General features: G+C 33.7%; 2 protein-coding genes across 2 annotated transcripts; both read left to right on the top strand.

Annotated features, from left to right (window-relative positions):
* The first annotated feature begins 5,107 nt into the window (after window positions 1–5,107).
* On the top strand, window positions 5,108–7,999 carry LOC107927162 (uncharacterized). The gene is made up of 3 exons (XM_016858184.2): window positions 5,108–5,559; window positions 6,921–7,153; window positions 7,725–7,999. Exons 1-3 carry the CDS (start codon window positions 5,320–5,322, stop codon window positions 7,906–7,908), a joined length of 657 nt encoding a protein of 218 aa, XP_016713673.1. The 5' UTR covers window positions 5,108–5,319; the 3' UTR covers window positions 7,909–7,999.
* A 326-nt stretch (window positions 8,000–8,325) lies between these two features.
* On the top strand, window positions 8,326–17,251 carry LOC107927106 (sister chromatid cohesion protein SCC4). The gene is made up of 11 exons (XM_016858082.2): window positions 8,326–9,244; window positions 9,385–9,652; window positions 9,752–10,145; window positions 10,323–10,361; window positions 10,454–10,575; window positions 11,291–11,437; window positions 11,642–11,731; window positions 11,848–11,972; window positions 16,353–16,558; window positions 16,641–16,765; window positions 16,888–17,251. Exons 1-11 carry the CDS (start codon window positions 8,880–8,882, stop codon window positions 17,074–17,076), a joined length of 2,070 nt encoding a protein of 689 aa, XP_016713571.2. The 5' UTR covers window positions 8,326–8,879; the 3' UTR covers window positions 17,077–17,251.
* The last annotated feature ends 496 nt before the right edge of the window (window positions 17,252–17,747 follow it).

Genomic DNA, 17,747 nt, shown 5'->3' with positions numbered 1-17,747 from the left:
ATTGTTAAAGCTTCAAAGCTTTTGGTCTCTGAATTCTAAGGTAATTCAAGTCATTTTCTTGTAATTTATATATTTTTGAGGTCATGGGGACTTGATTTAGTTAGCCCATATATTAATGTGCAAAACTGTTAAAGTTTTTGAAAGTTCCCATTGATTATTTCTTACAATAAATTTTCACATCAATTATCATACAATAAATTACCTCGATACTTGTTCGTAACCAAAAATCTACTAATCCCAAACTTTTTTTCCCTCGATCTTGCTTCGTATTTGAATTTTCCGGATCTAAATAAATAAATTTAATCATTAATCTAATACTTTTCATGTTCATATGTAACATTCTCTATAATTCCATTATTATTTATAATGCATTCAAAGCTGTCTCACTGAGTCACAGTCACTAAATTATTTATATCTTGAGTTACGGAACTCCAAATTAAGATCCGCTAATTTTCCCTGAAACTAGACTCACATATCTTCTTAACATAAAATTTTCATAATTTTTGGTTTAGCCAATAAGTACAGTTTATTCTTTAAAGTTTCCCCTGTTTCATTGTTTGACAGTTCCGACCCCTCTTCACTAAAAATTAATTATCTCATTGTACAGAATTCGGATGATGTTTCCACTTGTTTCTTCTGAAAATAGACTCATTAAGGATTCTAACCATATAAATTATAACTCATAATCATTTTTGTAAAATTTTTAATGATTTTCCAAAGTCAGAACAGGCGAACCCGAATTCATTCTGACCTTGTCTCACAAAATCTATTATATCTCATGATTTACACTTCCATTGATTAAACCGTTTCTTCTATAAGAAACTAGACTCAATAAGATTTAATTACATATTTTATTCATCCTCTAATTCAATTTCTAAAATTTTTGGTGATTTTTCAAAGTTAATATACTGCTGCTGTCCAAACTGTTTTAGTGCATGAGGTTAATTACCATTTTTCCCTAAACTTTCAATAAATGATAATTTTATCCCTGCTCAATTAACCTCTCAATTGAGCTGATTTTTCTCCATTAACACTTTATTCTATCACTTTAAACTACCTTATAACCTTTTGAAATCAAAATTTTAGCATTAGACTTTAAATCCAAACTTTTTCACAATTAGGTCCTACAAATCAATTTCTATTGAAATCACCTAATAAAATCATCTCATAAACAATTTAAAGCTTCAATGTCATGGTATTTCATCATAAAATTCCAGCACATATTCATAGCAACTTTCAACTTCATCCATAAAATCAAAAACTAATGAATTTAGTAATAGGACCTAGTTGTAAAAGTCTTAGAAACACAAAAATTACAAGAAAAAGGCAAGGATTAACTCACTTGGTGCAAAAATTATGAAAAACCAGCTTGAATAAACCCTTAGGATGTTTTTGGCTGATGAGAATGCAGAAAAATAAAGAGGAATCTAATTAATTCCACTTTAGTCCTAACTTTTAAAGCAAATTTTGCAATATTCCAATTTTACCCTTAATTCTTCAATTCTCCTGATTTTTCCAGCTATTGCCGCCCAAAATATCTCATTTTTGGGTTATTTTCAATTTATGTCCCTCCTCATTTAACAATTGAGCTATTTAATCCTTTTAGTAACTTTTACATCTTTTTCAATTTAGTCCTTTTTACTTAATTGACTACCCAAACATTAAAATTTTCTAACGAAATGTTAATACCATTTTACTAACACTTCGTAAATATTTATAAAAATATTTTTGACTTGATTTTACGAGATCGAGGTCTCGATACCTTATTTTTACCCAATTTCTTCAATACTTTCTTTTTCTAACTAACCACTAAATCGGTAAAATTTTTCTATCAATATTTTCATACGATTTTCCTATCATACCAATATTCATGCAAAAAATTTTAAAATAAATTTCTTTTTAAATCGGATTTGTGGTTACGAAACCACTATTCCGCTAACCTTGAATTTGGGTCATTACTGTAGAACCTTGTATTGTGGTTTTACTTGTATTCACAATGGGTGATTACAATGGTAAGAGTATTGTATCTTTAAAGTATAAGGGTGAGGAAAAGAATCATAGGGTGTGGATTGGGTAGGTTCACTTGTAATTGTTGAAGAGAGTCCATATTTCTCACTGAGCTAAGCTTCGCAGGTGTAGAGAAACTGAATTGTGTAAACAACCTTCTTGTGTTATCTTTCTTTATTTTTTTCATTTGGTGGTTGAAGGAGTGCCTATTACCTTAGGCACCACTTCACTTCAGCGGATTGGTTCTTAGAAATGTTTTAATTGTTTTAGTTAGTACAAAAGCCTACCAGTTAAAGTAGCTAGTGGAGATCCAAAGTGTTGCCAGAAACAAGCTATGGAAGGTTCATTAACATCTAGACCACCGATGCTTGAAGTTGGAAATTATGCATACTAGAAAGCACATATGAATGCCTATATAAAAATGGTTGATGAGAAAGCTTGGTGTGCGATTTTAACTGGTTGGGAATCTCTCAAAATGGGTACTAACGATGGCAGAGTAGTCAAGCCAAAGGCTCAATGGACTATTAAGGAGGAGAAACATGCTAATGCAAATTCAAAGTGATAGTTACTGAAGTGGTACAAGTTGTGATCAAGTGGAAAGTTTTGAAAATGTTAAGATTAATTTCTAGTGATTGAACTTGGATGAACATATGATGTTTTGAGTGATACCTTGAATAATTTAAAGGCCTAAAAATAGTTGAGGATGACTGGGAATGCTTAAGAAGTGTTTTGGCATGTTTTAAGGTGTTTCAAGCTTGATTTTGGTTTCCCTGCACCTAGGTTCTGATACCTAAAGTATCGATACATGGCTACCTAGAATGAAAAAATCTACAGTAAACACACCAAGTTACTGATACCTTTACTTCTAAATGCCTTGTTTTGACTTCAAAAGGGCCATGACACAACTGAATAATAGAGCAAGTTAGTAATGATTCTACAAGTGATAAAAACCATAAATAAGTCTGAAAGATGAGTGGAAAAAATATGCTTAGTACTTGAGTGCACTGTTTAACTTAAAAGGTAGCATTCCTTGCTTAGGTGTAGGTTTGAGCTCAGGTAAGGGGCATTACAGTCACACAACTTCAAAAAGTTGCAATTGGGGTCATCCAGTTATTCATGATTGTGTTTTTTGGCTATCCATCCATTAAATGGCTAACGGAAGGATGACATGATCCTTTCTAATTGACATAATAACAAATTTAACCCTTAATATTTATATATTTTATCAATATGACCCTAATTTAAAAAAAAAACCCTCAACATTAACACAATATGTCAATTTGGTCTTGATTCTAAAAAATGAAAAATATATAAAAAGTTATGTAAAAAGTTTCAAGAAAATTACATAGAAGTTAAAAAAAATTTGAAAATTTTTATGTATATTTTTTTTTGAATTATGTATTTTTCATTTTTATAGTTTTTTTAACTTTTCAGAATCAAGACGAAATTAACACAATGTGTAAACGTTAAGGACTAATTTTTTATGGGGCCAAATTGACAAAATCTATAATTTTTTAGGGCTAAATTTATTATTATGTCAATTAAAAATGATCACATTATCCTTCTATTAGTTACTTAATGGTTGGGTGATAAAAAAAAACACAATCTTGAATAATTGGGGAGACCTATCTATAACTTTTTAAAAGTTAAGAAACCAAAAACAAAAACTTACACATAATTAAGTAACCAAAAATGTACTTTACCTAAAAATATAATTTTTAAGGAGTAAAATTAAAATGTAATTTGAAAAATTTCTGAGTAGATTTATAAGGGTTCTAAATTTAGTTGAAAGGATTTAGGATTATAACCGAACCTATAGTGTGGGAGGAAATAGGGTATACAAAATCTAAAATTAATCCCCGCATCCATTAGTGATGAGACTAATGTAATATCTATACTTATATTAAGTCTTTCACTAAGTTGGTGTTTTAGCATCAACTTAGTTTTGGAATTACTAAATTACCCTCGCATATACAAGTTAACTTATATTTTTATAATGATATTTTTTTTGTCTTTTTCATATTGTTGGAACCTATAGTTTTCGGATTTGCAAGAAAATTGAGCAGTGCCAACTACTTCAGACACCAGTGAAGAACAAAGAAAAACACACAATATGTTTACACAATTTGGTTTCTCTACGTCTGCAGGGCATTGCCCAAAAAGATAATATGTTACCTTAACACCTTATACAACAAGTGATTACAAGCTTTAACACTTACCATATTAGCAACTTCACTTTTGCAACTAAGATCTAAATCACTTTCCTCCAAGTTGTCCCCTAAGCACAAATTCTCCACACCCTTGAAAATAAATTCTAAATAACATAGTACGTGCTAAGATCTCCACACCCTTTTACCTATACAAACCTTTCAGTATATAAGGGCTTATAAAGATAGAAATCAATTAACATCAATCCCATCAAAATAGCAAGATAATCATAATGGATAATATCTTCAACATGACCAAGATAAATCTTTAAATCTTCAAGATATGTTACCAAATTACTCGATCCAATCTAATTCCTTAAAAAGAAAAGTCAATTTTCTTAATCCAAATCAATCCAAACCATCTTAAAGACTAGTTCCCAAAATAGTGTTTGGATATCATAGATGAACTTGCATACGTCCAAGTATCAATAAAAATCATAACAAAATTTTTTTTACATAAATTTGTCAACACAAAATATGGTAAGTTTATGAGTTAAATAGTGCCAAACACTACTTGGTACTCAACAAATATAATAAATTGATAAAAAATTAATCATAATAAAATTTAAACTTGAAATTCAATACATAATAAACAATTAACTTTTTCATAGCAACCATGCATTAATTAACTTTTATGTGACTTTCTATTAAATATATTTGTTATATAATTTTTTTACATGTATCATAAATCTAGTTTATATAAAATTCTTTATAGAATTTTTGAAGGGCGGAGATGTAATATTAAAAAGTTACATATTTAAAAAATTAATTTGAAAAAAGAAAGATGAATAAATGAAAAAATTTCTATTATTTACTTGGGAAATGAGAATGGATAACATTTACATGGTAAAAAAAAGAGTTTTTTTAATAATAATAATAATAATAATAATAATAATAATAATAAAAGTAAAAGATTATTACTGATTTCGTGGGACTTTGTACAAGTTGCAAGATAACAAGATAAGGTTGTCTTGCAAGATGGCTACTAATTGGTAAAGCCAAATCCAAAATCAGAAAATCTTCTTCTGCCCTCCGCAAAGTAAAAACCCCTTTGTTTTAAAAATCTGATCGCTGCTGCTACTCTGGTCCGGATCAAGAAAAGGAAATGTTAGGTGCGCTTAGTGCTGCAAGTTTAACACTTGGTCTGGCTGGTGCGCCAGCAGCATTCACCGCCCAATGCGGCAATGGTGGCGCTGCCAAAGCCTTAGCGTTTCCTAGTAGCAGCAACAGCAACAACCGCGCCCAATTGTTGGTTAAGAGCTCATTCACTTCCACTTCCAGGACTCCACCATCCTTTAGGACAGCCGTTGCTGCAGTCGACTCCGACCAGCTCAGTCCCGACATGGTACTCCTTTTGTATCTATTATTTCTTTACCATCGTCTATCGAATATCAAATAGTTGCATTAATAGGTATTTGAATCTTGATACACTGCAATCTTCTGTGCATTACCCACTGTGTAGATATATTTAACTGCTTTTAATCAGGTAGGACTGCTATCACTCGTTTGCCTTATTTGTTAGTTATACCATTTGATTTCATGCCAAACCAATTTCTAGTCTAATTTATGCACCCATGTATTCCTTCTCATTGCCTTCTTCCTTATTGTGCTAAATAGCTAGCTTTCATTGATATGCGATCTAGTAGGAAAAAGGGTGCTATTACATATGCTTATATCAAAACTGATATTGATTGAGTTTCTATCATGAGTTCAGTGACTCCAACGTGGTCATTGAATTGACAAAGAGCTTCATCTATCTATACTATATACTAAGCCCCCAATTGAGTTGGTGACAAAAGGATTAAATTACCATTGTTACAAACTATATTATTTTGAGGATGTTTTGGCTTTTTATATCTTTTATATAAAAAATAGAAAAATATAGTCATAGTGGGCTTTGAAATTAAAAGACTATGATTTTTAACATCTTCACTTTAATATTTCAACTAAAGCTTTATTTATTAATTAAATCATTTTTTATAAATATATTTGTTACATAATATCGTGATTGTACTATAATTTAGTATTTTATAAAATAAATGGTTATTTATACACTAATATAAAGTGTTTGATTGAGTTTTGTCACGAATTAAGTGATATCAACTGTCATTGAGTTGACAAAAAAGCCTCGTATTAGAACAAATAGTTATGTACATAAAGATAATTATGTCATTGAAATATTAAACATGTTTTATTTTTATAAAAAAAATTTCCACACCCTTAAAAACTTCTCTTTCTTTAAAAACTACCATGTGAGTGTGTTAATATGTACATAATTCAACAAGAAAGACCTGTTTGACTGTTACATTGATACTTTGATTGAACAAAGCCTTTGCATTTTATTGTTGAGATTTGAGAAGCAACAAAGTGGTAAACAATTCAAATATTTACCCTTCTAATTGCCTCAGGGTATCATTTAACTCCAGTTTCCTAAAGCATGTAATCCTTCATAAATAAAATCAATAGCAGGAAAGAAGGTCGAAATGTGTCGATTTCTGAGATGCTTTTTCTTTCATTTTGATGATGAAGATCTTCTTGAGAATCATCCTCTATTTAAAGGTTTCATGGTGCTGTAAAATTTAAATAATAATAATAGAAACAGTGCCAAGAGGCCATGCTGATTTTCTGTTCAGAGTGATATTATTAAATAGGCTTTTCTGGTGGTATGAATTACTTTGTGGTTCTGAAATTATTCTTATTTTCCAGCAACAATCCAAAAAATACTATTTTGTTGTTGCGAATGCAAAGTTCATGCTTGATGAAGAGGAGCACTTCAAAGAACTTTTGTTTGAGAGGCTTCGTTACTACGGAGAACGCAATAAAGAGCAGGACTTCTGGCTTGTAATTGAACCCAAGTTCTTGGAAAATTTCCCTGACATCACAAAGAGGTTGCGCAGGCCTGCTGTTGCTCTGGTTTCAACTAACGGCCCTTGGATCACGTAAGGCTTGAAACCAAAAAGTTTCTTTTAGTTTTAGCATCCTTTTCATCTCTTTCTTCCTACTTCCTATGTGCCTACTGATAAAATCTGAATATTAAAAGACTAGTATTTAAGCTAGTGTCATTTGCTGGGCTCAATTACCTGCCACCTTGGTTAGGACTTCATCTAGGAGATGTTAAACCTCAAATGGAGCAAGTACAAAATACCCTAAATTCGCGTGCAATTGAATCCTTTGTGAATTTGTCTGGTGATACATGAATCATACTCTTGCGTGACAGATCATATTTAAAATGCAAAAGGCAAGAGAAAGAACCATATCTGACTGTGGTGGTGATAATGCAGGAAAAAGTGCATCTTAGTTTAAGAATGGCTTGAAAACACCCATCCTCATGGTTGTAGGCAACACAAATGGAATTACATCCCAAACTATTTCTGAACCTTTTATTAGTGGGAATTAGGCATAGTTTTAAGATATTAGTATAGCAGGGAAGCAAAGATTCCTACTCGCATTTTGTTATATATGTCATTTTTAACTTGCATCTTTTTGCTCCTAATTCAATTTGCTTATCAGGTTTATGAAGTTGAGGTTGGACAGAGTTTTATCTGATAGCTATGAAGCTGACAATCTTGAAGAAGCTTTAGCTTCAAATCCTACCACTCTGGAGTTTGAGAAGCCAGAAAACTGGGTGGCACCCTATCCAAAATATGAATTTGGATGGTGGGATCCCTTCTTGCCAACTGGAGTTAAAGTTTGAAGTACAGCATTTTTGGCTATCGTTTTTTTGTTTAGTTGGAACCATTACTATAACAGATGAAAGATTAATTAATGTGGTTGTCCATTTTGCATGAGTTGGTGCTTCCTAGAGACAAGTTGAAAATTTTAATCTCGGATGTTACAACTGCTAAGCTAATATCTTAACTCTAGCGTGTAGACCTCTATGTGTAGAATTCTCTTGATTTGATTCTCCCTTTTTCTTGAGAGATAAAGGTCAATAGTTCAAGACTCAAGAATTGCCTATGCTGAAGATCTTGAAATCTCGTATAAGCATCATAATAACTCTTGTTGAGTGGAAAACAACCCCTAATATGTATACGTGTGCCTTCGGATAACATCACAGCATGCATTCATTTGCATCCCTACTAATATTAAACTCTTTATATTATTTTAAGGTATTTTTGTCATTTCATATAAATAATAAAAATATAAATACAATTTGAACTTAAACATTTATTAATCATTTTAATTTTTTATAAATATATTTAATACATCACCCACATTGTAAATATAATATAACCTCTGTCATTCGATGATGTCTGCTTCCCGGAAGATTCTCATTATCAACATCTTCATATCTAGGTAAATATTATCCAAGTTGAGCATTGGACAAAGTAATCGAACAGAAAAAGATATCCAGCTGGACGCCATACCTTTAAGCGGTTAACCCTTGATCCATATTTGTCAATCCAGGATACCAGACTATGTTGGCCCATCCAACAATAGGCCGTCCATTTTTTATGTAAAAAGGTTAATAATAAGCCCACTTGGCTTGGTAGTTGCGTTCTTGACTTGACTTGACTTGGAAACAGGAGTTGGGGGATTTGGGATTGGTTGGGAGATGCAGTATGATTTTTATGGCGATCCATTCATTTCTATTTTCTCTCTCTGCTAACTCTGCCTTGAAGAAGAAGTAGAGCATACAGTTTGTGGGTTGGTGAAAATTGGGGAATGGAAGCTGCGGCAGAAGGGCTGTGGGGACTGGCGGATGAGTTTGAGAAGAAGGGAGAGATAGGGAAGGCGGTGAAGTGCTTGGAGGCAATCTGCCAGTCTCACGCTTCCTTCCTTCCCATCGTTGAGGTGAAGACTCGACTCCGCATAGCCACTCTTCTGCTGCGCCACTCTCACAACGTGAACCATGCTAAGTCCCACCTCGAACGCTCACAATTGCTCCTTAATTCCATACCTTCATGCTTCGACTTGAAGTGCCGAACCTACTCACTGCTCAGTCAGTGCTACCATCTCGTTGGGGCTATCCCTCCTCAGAAGCAGATCTTGTACAAGGCTCTTCACCTTACTTCTGCGGCGGCTCCCGAGTATGCTTGCACTTAAGCTTTTCCTATTAAAGATATTCTACTTCTGACTATATAATTTTTTTTCTTTTACCCTAATTACTGTACTAGTACTTAATCTGATAGAGTAAATTACTAGTGTTAAACACTCCTTGAATTTGCAGTGTTTCGGCCAAGTTATGGTGTTGCAACTTCAATTCTCAGCTGGCAAACGCTCTGATTATTGAAGGAGACTACCAGAACTCAATCTCCACTTTAGAATCAGGTTATGTATCCGCTACTCAAATTTGCTATCCGGAGCTTCAGATGTTCTTTGTGGCTTCTATCCTGCATGTCCGCCTCCTTATGCAATGGGATGATCAAACTGCGAATGAGGTTGAGCGAGCTCTTCAGAGATGCAATCAGGTCTGGGAGACTATGCCCTCTGATAGGGTCAGTTGAGCTCTACCATCTCTTCTCTTTCCTTTTTTGTCTACTTGTTAATCTGTGATTTATATGCAATATGGTACTAATTCCTTTTTCCTATCAAAGAGAGCCCACTGCATGGGTTTACTCTTTTACAATGAGCTTCTCCACATCTTCTATCGACTTCGTGTCTCTGATTACAAGAATGCTGTCAAACACGTGGACAAATTGGATGCTGCTATGAAGCAAGATTCCAAGTCTCGGGGACAGCTTACCCGTTTTACTACTACCACTACCACTTCAGCTGGAAATGATTCTCTTGAACCCACATATTTTGGAAATGCCAAACGGGCATTGCAAGATAAGCTTTTTCTCGCACCACCTCCCATTAATGGGGAATGGCTGCCGAAAAGTGCTGTCTATGCCCTTGTTGATCTTATGGTCATCATTTTTGGCCGTCCAAAAGGAAATTTCAAAGAGTGTGATAAACGAATTCAGTCTGGAATACATATCATCAAAGGTTTGTTCTTTAAACTAAGACAGGATTGCCTTATTTTTGGGATTTCATTTCTTTTACCACCTTTCTATGATTGAGGATAAGAGAAAAGTGGAGTAGAAGGGTTTATAAGTTCTATGTAGCCCCTTAGACTATATGATTGATGGATGCTTAGGATCTAAGCATTGATGTTTCTTGCAGAGGAACTCATCAGGCTTGGTATAACTGATGATGTGAGAGGTTCGTTTGCTTTTGTTATTTTTACATCTTGCATTTTTCGTCCTGAAGTAATTTTACATTTCTTACTGTTGAACTTAATTTTTCTTGAGTAGAAGTGGACTTGCAGCACTCAGCGATCTGGATGGCTGGTGTATATTTAATGCTGTTGATGCAGTTCCTTGAGAATAAAGTGGCCGTGGAGCTTACACGGTCTGAATTTCTTGAAGCTCAGGAGGTAGGTTTTATGGTTCCAATTACTGCCAATGAACTGTCTTCTCTCTTAAAACTTGAGCTTTAAAACCTTTGGATTTATTTGTTCAAGTCAGCTAGTGGTGTTTTTATTTCCCTACCTTTTTTTAGGCAGCACCTTAACGATCAAATTGATAAGTTATCAAAAAGTCTATGCATGCATGTATATGTGGTTTATTTTATATTTTTAGTATTTATAAAGGTTTGAAGGATCCTTGATTTTGATTATCATGAAAAATAAAAATGAGAGAGAGAAGAAAAGAAGGATTCTTGACTTTTTAGTTTTGATTCTCTCTTTTCTAAGCTCTGTTACATTGACTAACATTAGTTAGCGTTAGGGTTGTTGAATACTATGGTTGTATATTGTACGAGTACAAATGTAGAATAACTTAATCTGATTGTCTTTAGCAACCATGGTAGTGACTTCCTTCCAATGATTTCGAATATCCCTTGCATGCTTATTTTGCCCCCTCCCCCCTATTTGTATTTTATGCACAGAAACATGTAGGGTGACTTTCTCTGACTTTTTCCTTAGCAAGATTGTCATTTCACATCTTATTTTTCATCAGACACATAAATGCTTCATGCTGTACAATTATAAACTTCTAGATTGGCAGAATGCTCCTTAATTTTCTCCAGCCAAAAACCTGTATCGGTAATTCTTGAATTTGAATTACTAAGATAGCGTCTCAATCCCACAGGCATTGGTGCAAATGAAGAACTGGTTCATTCGCTTTCCAACAATTTTACAAGCTTGTGAGAGCATCATCGAAATGCTTAGGGGGCAATATTCCCATTCTGTTGGCTGTTATAATGAAGCAGCTTTTCACTATGTAGAAGCTGCAAAGGTATGTTGTTTAACTTGGCAATATTTTGTTTAGCTATCCCATTATGGCTTTTGAAATAGAGGTGGTTAGTTAAAAGCTAATACCAATTAATTTAAGCAAGTTCATTCTGTTTAGCTGATGTCATCTAGTGTACTATGCTTCTGTCCTGTTCTCTAGAAGAATATCTGTGAAATTTAAAGTGTGAATTTTGTTTCACATGTTCAGATAACTGAGAGCAAATCAATGCAAATCATGTGCCAAGCTTATGCAGCCATTTCATACTTTTGCATTGGTGATGCTGAATCGTCTTCACAGGTCAAGTAGTTGCTGGTTACAAAATTCTTTGTTGCTAAAAATTATAATTTAGTTTATGTTGTGTTTTTTCTTTCTAGTGTCTATGTTGTGTTTATTGATATTTATGTTGCATGTAGGCGCTTGATTTAATTGGACCAGTTTACAGAATGAAGGATTCCTTTGTTGGAGTTCGTGAGGAAGCAAGCATCCTTTTTGCTTATGGCCTTCTATTGATGAAGCAGCAAGATCTACAAGAAGCACGGTGAGCTTCTAATTTGATTAGTCTCATTTAAACTGAAAGATCATTGACTGTTTGGTTTAGGTAATTTGGTCTATCATATCTTAAGTGGCATTTGAAAGAACCCAATTTCCTTTTTCAAAGCATTTCTAGAATCCATGTTAAGTAATAGCTATAACATCTATGTTACTATGTGACGCAAGAGCTTAATTTTATAATATTTTATTTTTTTATTTCAGTTTATTTTATATTATTTAGTTTAAAGTATTAAATATCTTATTTTGGACAGCTAGGATTATTAGTTTCTTTAGGGTTAAGTTGAGGGTTAATAATAAAATTTTATTTGCAAAAGTCCATTTTATATATGTTGTAACATATTTACAACTTTTCTGATTATTATCTTTGAATTAATAAAGAGGCCTGGAGACTTTCTATAACTCTTAAGTTTTCTAGAGTTTCAAATTCTTTTCTTATTCGTTTTACAGCCTTAATTCTTTCAATTATGGTTGTTTTCTACCCTAAACCATATCAATTTTGGCATTAGAACTTAATTAGATCCTACGGTTGCTATTAAGCCATGGTTGGACATAGTAGATATTAAGGAAGCGGAAGTCAAGGTCAAGAGACAATATTGACTGCAATTTATGCTACATTGCGACAAGAACCGGTGGGAGTCCAGATGGAGATTCTGGAAGGTGCCCACAATTGTGTATGCCTTTGAATTAGATAGGTGGAATTAAGATCAAAGTTGCTGATTTTCATGATAACATGTACGTGGAAGATTATTTGGATTGGGAAGTGTAAAATTAGAAAAATAAAGAGAAGAAATATAGAGTGAAGTCTTAATTTTCAGCTTGATTATTCCCTCAAGTTAGATGGGTATTTATGCTATAGGAAATGTACAAAACAAGACAAAGAAACATTGAAATTTCAATTGTTGTAATTGAGTCTATAATCCGTACAATTTATAGCTTATAATCTCTATCATAATACTCCACAAACTGGAGCATATATATCATATGTTCCTAGCTTGTTATGTATATACTTGATTTGAGGTTTCTTGAGGACTTTAGTGAGAATAACTGCTAACTGATCATTGGAATTAACAAACTAGTGGCAATGCATCTGGACTCTATTTTTTGTCTAACAAAGTGATAATCTATCTTTATGTGTTTGGTCATTCCATGAAACACTAAATTTGAAACAATATGCAATGCTGCTTGATTATCACACGTCAACTTCATTGGACTAATTGTTTCACCTCAATTCTTGAAGTAGTTATTTTAACCAAGTTTACAAGTGACTAAGGCCATGGCTTGATTATCTGCTTTTGCACTTGATCTTACTACAACATCTTGTTTTTTACTTTTCCATGATAATAGATTCCCTCCTATGAAGACATAATATCCTGAAGTGGACCGTCTATTTGAGGGAGATTTTACCTGATCAACATGAGTATCTGAAAACCTGTCTTTCCCTTATCTTCATACAAAAAGCCTCGCTTAGGGGCACCTTTGATGTATTTAAGGATGTGTAATACTGTATTCCAGTGGCTATCACGTGGAGTTTGGAGAATTTAACTAACCACATTAATTGCAAAGAAAAGAAAGTATTTAGACTTGTGATAGTGAGATAATTAAGTTTTCCAATCAATCTTCGAGATTGACTAGGATCCTTTAGTGGCTCCCTTTTGTCCTGGAATAAGCTTGGCATTAAGATCCATAGGTGTCTAGAGGTTTACAATTCAACATTCCTCTAAGTGATAGCTCAATGCCTTCATGAACATCACCTGTTATAGCAATATCATTCACATACACCACTAGATAGATGCACTGGCCATGATTGGTATCACGGTAAAAGACTAAGTGATCTGCTTCACTCCTTTTCATCTCAAATGCTTGGATAACAATGCTAGGTTCAAACCAGACCCTCAGAGATTGTTTTAGGCTATAAAGAGATTTCTACAGTAGACATACTTAGACTCCCCTTGGGCAACAAAACCTGACAGTTACTGCATATAAACTTTTTTAGTCAATTCTCCATGAAGAAATGCATTTTCTAGAATAGGAATAATTGGGCTGAGAAGAATATGATCTCAAACTGAGGCTAGATTTGCTCACACTGTCAAGGCAAGTACAATAAAAATGTCTCTTGCTCTTGATCAATGATATTTTCAAAAAGAGGCATAATAACATTGGATTCATCCTTTAAAGTTTCAACTTAACCTAAATAGTTAGTCATGTCCTGTTGATTTTGTTATAGATGAACAAGATCTATGACAACTTCATAAATTCTTGGTGTATAAAGTCTTCGCCTTAGACCAAACTTTGTAACAGGTTTTGCAAGACTAAACAAAGTAACTTTGCTTTAAGCAAGTGCCATAATAAACAACATAGTTGTGCATCAATTTTGGTCCAAGCATCTCTATTTTTTCATCAACTTTACTAGCATCCTTTTCTAAATGATCCTTGTATCCATAAATCACAATTCAATAGAAACAGGCCAAGAAACATAATTATTACTAATTCATAATTTGGCGGTAGTAATTGCACGATTGGCCACATACCTCCATCTTGCTTTATTGTGGTGGATCGCTTTTTGATGATGGCGCATTTCATTCCTTGTTTTAAAACTTCTTATGCTACATATTGTTGAGTTCTTCTTTTTTTTCAGGGTAGCAAGATTACATGGTGTTCCTACATCTATAGTTTTTGATAGGGATGTCAAATTAGGACATTTTTGGAGGACTTTGTGGTAGAAAATAGGAACCCAGTTGAATTTTTTTAGTAGTTGTTATCCACAAACGGATGGACAAACAGAGGATGTTAATTGAAGTTTAGGAAATATGCTTAGGTATCTTGTTAGGAATCATGTGAAGAGATGGAATTTGGTTATTCCTCAAGTTGGGTTCGCATACAACTTTGTTAATAGAACAATTAATGAGACTCCTTTTGAAACTGCAACATACACTTGATTTAAGTTCCTTGACCATTTGGAAATAGGGTGAGTGCTGATGAGAAAGCTTTTGCTAATCATATATGGCAAGTTCTCTAGAGGTGATGGTTGCCTTAAAAGCAAGCAATGAGCTTTATGTTACTAAAGCTAATCTACATTGTCGAATTAAGGAGTTTGAAGATGGAGGCTTAGATCTCGTACACTTGAGGCAAAAAAGGTTTCCAAAGGGTACTGATTACATGTTGGAAGTCAAAGAAGTTCGGGGCATGTAAGGTGTTGAGGAAAATAAGCTCTGATGTTTATGTGATTGAGTTGCCTACAGATTTGCATGTCATTTTAATGTTTCTTACTTGTATTCTTTTGAGGGTTTCGATGGGGATTTTGTTGAAATTTCTGAGCAGGTGCTGCAACTTTTTAAGTCTAAAAATTGAGGTTATCGAAGATGTCTTGGATTTTAAAGAAGCGAGGTCTAGAAGCGATCATAAATATAGGAGATTTTTGGTGAAATGATTAGGCAAAACAGTTAGTGAAAGTACTTGGATTGTAGAAGAAGAGCTGCAAAGTGTTGATCCAAAAATTTATGCTGAAGTGGTTGTAGTGGTGAAAGTTTTCTCGCCGGAATCAAGTTTCCCAAGCTGAGGAATAATGTAGATATTTTCTTTTATTATTTCAGTTTATTTTATATTTAGTTAATTTTATTTAAGTCTACGACAAATTATAAAACTTTATTTGCGAGAAAATCTATTATATATGCTGTAACAGATTTACAACAGCAACTTTTCTGATTATTATGTTTGAATTAATAAATTAACCTAGAGGTTTTCTATAACCTTAAGTTTTCCATGGTTTTCATTTTCATTTTTAACTCGTTTTACAGCCTTAATTCTTTCAGTTACCACTGTTTCTTCGCTAAACCACATCAGTGAGTCAAAAACTGATTGTATATTTGAAAAGACCTATTCCTTCTTCCAATGCTACTTCTTCAGTTCAGTCCTCCCTTGTCCTATCTCACAGCACTGACGTATGCTTTAAATCCGATGCAAATGAACAGTTTCCTCTAGAATAGGGAAATTCATTTTATCTATGCTTCAGAGTGTTGGATTGAAGGTACCATTAGTGGTAAATGATGGTCATTAGAAGTGGTGAAAAGATAAGCAACGTGCTCAAAAGGGCAGTGTATTTCCTATTTTATCAGTAGTTTGGGTAAAAAGAGAAGATGTTTGGATGTACAAGATTTTTATATACTAATGCAAAAAAAAAAAGAAAGATTTTTGTACTTCTACTACTGATATCATTAATATATTTTTGAAGGAAGAAAATATAATCACCTAAGAGAAGAAGACTTACTCTTGTTTATTATAGAATGCTAGAATTAATTTTATGGTTTAGGGTTTGGTAGGACTGCTATCTCTCTTAATCGGTTTGTGTAAAATTACAACTTTGATGCAGAAACCGGCTGGCCAAGGGTTTGCAGATTGCTCATGTTCAAATGGGAAACCTCCAACTTGTTTCACAGTATTTGACCATTCTTGGGAATTTGGCACTTGCTCTGCATGACACTGGACAAGCCAGAGAGATCCTAAGATCCTCACTAACTTTAGCGAAGAAGCTTGGTGATGTCCCAACTCAGATATGGGTTCTGTCTGTTTTGACAGGTAGTATACCTTGCTTCGCAGGTTTCACTTATGGTTTGACTGTATTCTCAAAGTACTTCAATTATGAATATTCTTCATGCAGGTCTTTTTCAACAATTAGGTGAGAGGGGAAATCAAATGGAGAATGATGAGTACAGAAGAAAAAAGTTCGATGAATTGCAATCGAGACTTGCTGATGCACGTTCATCCATTTATCATATTGAACTTGTAATTACTGCCATTTTACTCAATATATCTGGTTTTGTAGTGGAACGCAGTTTGTGTAATTGGCAAAAGGTCTTAATTTGCTGCCACTTACCATTTTATTTTGTGTGTATTTTTCTAAGCAGATTGACAAAGTAAAACTTCAAGTTCAGCAATTTCATGAGATTGATATGAAGCGTACAATGGCAGGCGAATCTATGAGAGTCAATCTTGACATCCCAGAATCAGTTGGCTTATCAACACCAATGCCAGTCCCATCATCATCAAGGCTGGTTGATTTAGATACTGGAAGACGTGGTAAGAGAAAACTTTAACTTTTTTTAACATATTTTCTTGTTTATTTGATTTAGGGAAATGGTGTTAGCACTTGTATGTATAGATTTCCTAGTAAGGTTATTTTCAGAAAGACAGCATCACCCTTCTCATTGTTATTGCTGTTTAATGTCTTTTTCTTTAATAAAAAGAATCGTCTCTAAAAAATTGACGCAAGCTATGTTATTGTTTTTATAAAGTAATTCAGTGCATGGTGAAAGAACATGAAATTGCTGGACAATGGCATAAGTCTCTCTGAAGTCCTCACGCATAACACAAGGCCACATGGGTTTGTATACCTTTCAAGACCACATTGTTGTGCACGTTCCATATATGCCATATTAAGACTAGTAAACTTGCGAATGCCTCTGTATCAAGCATCCTCATCGCATTCAAGCTAGTCGATGCAACTTACTACATCAATAAACAATAAATTATCATTAATCCCAACTTGAGTAAGGACATCATGAGATACCTGACAATTTTGCAAGGCGCGAAGGTTGTTATCCACAGGTGCACTATAACTCCCACATCTAGCATCATTAAACATGGGAGTAATGGCTATGTAACACCCCACTCTCGATCCGATCTCAAGATCCAGGACATGAGATGTCACACTTGTTGCCAAATTACAATATCATTTCAATATTCCATGAGACAAATTGTACAAACA

Source organism: Gossypium hirsutum, chromosome D03 (assembly GCF_007990345.1).
Source record: "Gossypium hirsutum isolate 1008001.06 chromosome D03, Gossypium_hirsutum_v2.1, whole genome shotgun sequence".
Lineage (NCBI taxonomy): Eukaryota > Viridiplantae > Streptophyta > Magnoliopsida > Malvales > Malvaceae > Gossypium > Gossypium hirsutum.
This window is presented reverse-complemented; position numbering and strand designations above follow the sequence as displayed.